The sequence below is a fragment of the Corvus brachyrhynchos genome, unplaced genomic scaffold (assembly GCF_000691975.1).
Source record: "Corvus brachyrhynchos isolate BGI_N302 unplaced genomic scaffold, ASM69197v1 scaffold6, whole genome shotgun sequence".
Lineage (NCBI taxonomy): Eukaryota > Metazoa > Chordata > Aves > Passeriformes > Corvidae > Corvus > Corvus brachyrhynchos.
Genome location: NW_008238632.1, coordinates 3,840,227 through 3,846,437, shown reverse-complemented (window position 1 = coordinate 3,846,437; position 6,211 = coordinate 3,840,227). Strand labels below are relative to the sequence as shown.

At 39.6% G+C, this 6,211-nt stretch overlaps 1 protein-coding gene across 1 annotated transcript; it reads right to left on the bottom strand.

Annotated features, from left to right (window-relative positions):
- Positions 1 to 2,792: 2,792 nt before the first annotated feature.
- On the bottom strand, positions 2,793 to 6,197 carry LOC103617679 (gap junction epsilon-1 protein). The gene is made up of 2 exons (XM_017737282.1): positions 5,537 to 6,197; positions 2,793 to 5,127 (listed from the first exon to the last, which is right to left on the bottom strand). The coding sequence occupies exons 1-2, from the start codon at positions 5,744 to 5,746 to the stop codon at positions 4,732 to 4,734; spliced, it is 606 nt and encodes a 201-aa protein (XP_017592771.1). The 5' UTR covers positions 5,747 to 6,197; the 3' UTR covers positions 2,793 to 4,731.
- Between the last annotated feature and the right edge of the window lie 14 nt (positions 6,198 to 6,211).

Genomic DNA, 6,211 nt, shown 5'->3' with positions numbered 1-6,211 from the left:
GTCGACCCCCCCCGCCCCCCAGCCGTGAGGAAGGGCGGGAGCCCTCGGGGCGGCCGGGGCTTCTCCCTGGCCCAGCGGTGGAATGGCAGCCTAGCCCCGGCTGCCCAGGGCTGAGCAGTGACGCCTTCCCCATCCCTTCTGCCTCCCTTCCTTTGGGAGGTCAGCCCAAAGAGCTGTGCAGACCTGGCCTGTGGAGGTACGCCTGAAAGGAAAATCCCTTCTCAGACTGAAACATCTTATCCTTGGGCTGTGCCAAGGCTTACCAGAGGTCCGGGAGGCCCTCGGGGGCTGAACTGCACCTTTACATCCTGGCCTCTGCCCTTCATCCCCAAAAACTGTTGTCCACAAAAATCGGATCAGTTACCTGGTATGCCAATAAATACACACTCGAGAGAGACATTGATTATTCAGAGTTGCACCAGCCTGGGTGTTTGGTGGTATTCCATAAATCAAGCACCCCAACTATCAACACTTTAATACATTTAGCAAACAAAGGTTACAGGTTAACATAGTTTTCTTATCAATTAGTATTCTGTCTTCTGTTAGTTGATGATTCTCTTGCTTCTTATGCTAATTAGTGACCATGCTTAGTCTTTCTCATTTGAGTCATTTTGTTTCTTGGGTCTCTGGTCCATCAGCTGGTGGTCAGGATCTCCCCCTGCCAGAACTACCTTTTACCCAGTGAGAGCTGATTGCAGCACAGTTGCTGAGTTGCCTTATTAGTTTCTTCCTGACTTTGTGAGTTCTGCCAAATGGCCCTGTGGCCTGTAAATTCTGCATTCCTTGTGTCAACTATCAGTGGGCAACCTTCTTCCCAAGATTTGTTAGCCTCCCCCTGGGTCTGAGATCAATGAAGAATGCCAAGCTCTAAACCTGGCAAACAATGTAAACCTGGTAAATGAGGCAATTCTTCTACCAATTTGATTTGTTTTTCTAACACTTGGACATCACTTAGAGCTTGCTTGCTAGCTGCTATCTGTTTTCACGGATTAAATCTCCCTTCTTGTTGATTAGGCTTGAATGTATAGAAAGACTAAACATCAAAAAAAAAATCCTTTCTTAAGAAAATTTTACATATTCCACATTTTGCAATGCTACCATGGCCTGGCTAATAGGACTGGGCTGCTTCTTGCCAGCTGTCAGCAAGCCTGTCAACCCTGGAACATGCATCTTGTAGGACCACCACTTCCCAGATAACTTTTTCTCTGAGGAACCACCAGGGATTTCTGCTTTTGCAGAGAGGGGATGAGAACAGCAAAAGAAATGTGAACTGTTGAAACAAAATAGTTTCAAATGGATCTCACAAGTTATTGAAATATAAATTATTTTAGTGTCTATTATCTCATTCCGATGACATTGTTAAAACTATTTTAAAATTTCTTTTAGACAGCCCTTTTGCCAAACCTGTTCTTGATCTCAAAGTGTCTGTTTGCAGGGGAGGAGAATGTCGATGCTCCAGGGCATAAAAAAAGGTGCGTGTTGGATGGAGGCACAGGGTAGGAGAGGTGGCTGCATTGTCTCGTTGCTGACATGGGAGAGTGCCAAAAAGGGAACAGAAAGGATATTATGTCTGAACAGAAGAAAGGAATCCATGAAAGGAACAGAACAAGGAGTGGTTGCAGGACTGGGATGCTGTGGTGCTATACTAGAATCTGGGTGGCCCAGAGCAGCTATACCTTTGATGTAAAGGCAATCATGTCACAATTACAGCTCTTTGTTAAGTGAGAACTAAAATGGTCATGATGTCTGACTAGAGACAAAACTGACAGCAAACACATGAGCTGGGGATTGCTTTGAGTGCTATCTGGGAAAATGAGGTGGCTGGAGTATGGTGGAAAGCAATGAAAAAGTCAAAGCACTTACAGTGCGAACCTGATGTAAGCAACAAAAATGCTTCCTCAGTGTTCTGGGAGACAGGACTTCATGTTCGCTGTGTAAAGAAATAGAATTGAATCAAAGAATCCCCAAGTGTATTATATAATTCCTTTCTAAATGGCAACAAGGAAAAAAATAAGCCTTCGTGATCATCTCAAAGACTTGCTAAGCATTTGAGCAAAAATCAACGCAACACTGAGAAATGCGTGAGGGCATATCAATCTCAGAGGGACGAAGGGTGGAAGGAAGCTGATAGAAAACAATGTGAATAAGCATGAAAGTGGTGGGAGTTTGGAAGACTAAGCAAAAGAAAGTTTAGAGACACTTGAGAATACAAAGAGCGCCAGGAAAACAAATGGCAAATATAGGAAATAGGAGTGTTGACAGCCACAGGGAAATGATTTCTTTACATGGATATAATATCTCCATCAATGTGTTCTAGAAACTAATAGCAGAATCAATGATTTCTTTACATGGATATAATATCTCCATCAACGTGTTCTAGAATCTAATAGCAGAATCAGGCACAGAAAAACATTTGCACTAAAAGGCAATAATGCACTTTTTCTTTAAAATGAAAAACTGAGGAATTTGACAATTTTAATTCCACAGGAAATGCAGAAAAAAATATTGGTGGTGTATCTCATTTGGAAGAAGGAAAATTTTTAATATGTTCCAGAATTTGACCACAAAAGGAAAGGGCATAGTGGTGGGTAATCCAGCTCCTAAAGCACTCAAGGGATCCTCAGGCAGTCCCATGCCAGTACTTGTTCTTCAAGGGTCTTGATGGTAACAGGGACTTAAGGAAGTCCTGAGGGCTTGGGGGTTTTGGCACTCCTCTGACCCTTCTGAAGTGTTTGGAAATTTACAGAAGAACAGCAAGCAATGACATATTAAGCACCAGGGAGAATACTGACAAGGTTGTGATTAAGTTATTTTATTATTATACAAATAACTGATTAAGTGGCATTTGTATACCATTGATAACAACTGTACCTGGCACGTGAAAGTAAATTATTTTTCTTAGTAGTTCTATATGCTGTATTTTTTTATAAATAAAAATATTTTTTTACCTGAGATTACAAGTTTCAGTTTGCAATAATAATTCCAGATGGATATTGACATATACAGTGAAAAATTAAACGTATTAACCAAAGAACATGGCATATTATGCAAACAAGAAGTTAGCACAGTGATTTTTATTCCACTTGCAATGCTTGCAAATATCAAATAATTAATTTAATATTGCATAAATCTGATAGCTTTGACTGGACATTTATTTACGACATGTAACTTATTTCCATGGGGGAAAAATAATATTAATGCTTCAATATATTGAAATATATCATCTTGTTCTTGATCAGCATATTAAAAAAAAATCACACACCTAGTTTTAGCTCACTTTGTTTTACATGGCCCAGATTCAATCAAATCCAAGACACCTAAAACTTTCAATGCCATTTGTGTGATCAGGATTACTTTTGTGGGTGAGAATTGCAAGGCTATGATAATTCAACTGTGTTTGGGACTTATTAACTAACACTTGGTGGTAAAACATTTGGTAAGAATTTTTCCAGACTTTTCTAAACATTTCTGAAATGACCCAAATTCTGTTATCAGGATCCCAGCTTTTTATATTTGAAAAAGGAATGGAAAATGGCTGATTGTTATTATTGCTGTGTGTAGATATTTTATACAGGAAACTACCTTCTCCTTTCTTTCTGATTCTGAAATCTTTTTTATTTCCATTATCTCACTTCAGCACAAGGAAATCACTTCTAAATATGTTTATTAGCTCTTAAGAAGAAACTGTTGCACACAAAACTCTGATACCTATATACCTTTGACACCTAACCTAACCAAATGCACTTACTGCATAGAATAATTTTAATATGCAGACTTCTTTTTTCATTGTTATTCTAGCAACTTTAGTCACAGCAAGAAGAAGTTAGATGTGACACAAACAGCAGAAAATTCTGTGGGCTCAATTCCACAGTCACACACAAGCAAAACTCACTGAAATCAAGTCATGATTGGGCCTAGGAATGGCTTTTTTCCGAGATTTTATTTTGACACTTCTAAGCCACTTAAGCAAAATTGTCAAGAAGCCCTTTTCCTCCTTCAAAATGTGATCATACTAAATCGGTAAAAATCTTCTGCGTGGTAAGCCAAAACAGGAGGGTAAGGCATTGCAGTCAGCACAAAGAATACCATGCTACTCTTTCACTTTTAGAAGGAGATTCTGAGCCAGCAGGTGACAGTAGCTGAGCCTCTGCAGAGTGAAGCTGGTATCCATGGATATGTTGTCACCACAGCCTAACCAGGAGTCTCTGCCCCTGGGGGCTGAGATGCAGGTTGCATCTCAGTGGCACTGCTTGGGAAGATGCTCGAATGCTTTCTGGTACCCAGAGAGTATCCACCATTATTGCTCAATTCTCAAGCCATAAGAACATGTAAGAAATTTGCAATAGTTTTTCCTGAAAGGGCAATGACCTTATAAGCTCCAATGGCATGTGTTCAGAAAAGTTGTGAATAGAAGTGTGTTTATAAATAACCTTCTCCACACACACAAACACTCCCCTGGAGGCAGAACTATCGTATGTGGCAGGTCATGAAAATATATTGCTCTTGGAGACCTCAGTGCCTTTGGCCTTGACATGGAAACAAAGATTATTCTAAAACAGTGTTTTAGATAAGGAGTTCAGGTCAAATGACTATCTGCCTCAGTAATAATAAGTGTGGTTCTCCTCTGCAACACTGCATAGAGGCCAGGAGATGATTTGTGATTTGTGGTTTGAAATCATTGTTACAAGACTGTAGGTGGACAGGGCGGTAAATGAGTACGTGTGGTTGACATCACTGAGTTTTTAAGAAACCTAGCCTTCTACATGAGATCTCAAAAATTTCAGCAACACACAAGATCACTGTAATCACAGTAAATGTGTACATTGCAATAAGAAAAATCGTCTTTTCAAAGTGCTCTGGCACCATGCACCGGGTAATGTTAAACTTTTTTTCAAGTGCTCCCACATCACACATGTAGATTGCGTTCACTTTGAAACCAAAGAGCTGAATCTGAAGCCAAAAAGCCACAACTTCAAGGACAATCCTTAAGAAAACAGAGAATATATAAAAACCGGTGTAGGATGACTTTTGGAGAATATCTTCCTGTTTGATGCTCTTACAAGCAGCATAAAGGTGAAAAAAGGCTCCAGGTACCAGTACAATCACCAGCTGTAATGCCCAGAAAACCTAAAATGTAGCAGAAATGTAGCTGTCAGATCATTTACAACTGCATTGGGACAGCTAAAACACATGCATATTGGAACATTTTGCAAGTCTGTTTTAAATATATATCAAATGTGTAAGCACTTAGATGACAATAAAAGTAAAAAGCAGTTATGTTTTGACTTGAAAAGTTTAGTTGGTTTCTGAAACATGAGGATTGTTTTGAAGGAAAGGAAGCACAGCTCCCTATTTAGTCACTGATAAAGGAAAATATTAAAAGGAAAATATTAATGAAAAATCTAGTTATAATTAGCCTAGTTAACTATAATTAGTCAGTTAGTACTTATATGGAACAATCACGTTTTAATTTTTGCAGTTGACTTTCTTAACACTGGATTTTTATAATGAAAAAATAACAGAAAAAGATAATTACCTGAGGAGTTATCGGTCTGAACTGGTTGTAACAGAAAAGATTAACCTCTCTCTTGTCTGGGTCACAGCTGAAATGCAAGGCCTCATTTCCATAAACAGCAAAGCCCAAAACACCAAGGAAAAACATTCGAATTGAGCCAAAAAAAAGAGTGTGGAATTGACCAATTACCGTTGGCGGCCTGAGCTGCAAATCAGAGGGTTCATTCAACATAAAAAAATAAAAATGAACAGTGTTATTGTTGGAGGTCTACTGGCTTTTTTTCACTATCCAAAGTATTTATTTTATTCTACTTGTTTTAAAAAGAGAGAGTTTGTCTATGCTCTAGAGAGCAGTAGCTCTCTAACAAAATAATGTCTTAGAACACTTCATTGTTCCTACTAACTTTATATAAATGTTAATTTGTCTAGCACTTGCCAGTTCATTTGTTTCACTGCCTTTATCTGTATTCCGCTGCTGCAGAAGGCGCCAGACGGAGCTGAACGCTTCGACCCAAAGTCTATTCGTTTTGCTGTTGTACTGATTCATTCACATGATGTCAGGTGATGGCAAAGCACAGACCGCCGTGCCACCAACAAACCTAAACATGCTTAGAGCCATACTTATTCCCGCAAATTAAAGCTTCCCCAAAGGGGCAATTCCAGCCCCGTGCTCGGGCCGAGAGCGCAGGCGGGCGGC

Coding starts and splice junctions, on each gene's coding strand:
- LOC103617679 (XM_017737282.1), bottom strand. CDS start 5,746: ATGTTGAATGAACCCTCTGATTTGCAGCTCAGGCCGCCAACGGTAATT. Junction 5,128..5,536: donor TCAGACCGATAACTCCTCAG/GTAATTATCTTT, acceptor GCTACATTTTAG/GTTTTCTGGGCATTACAGCT.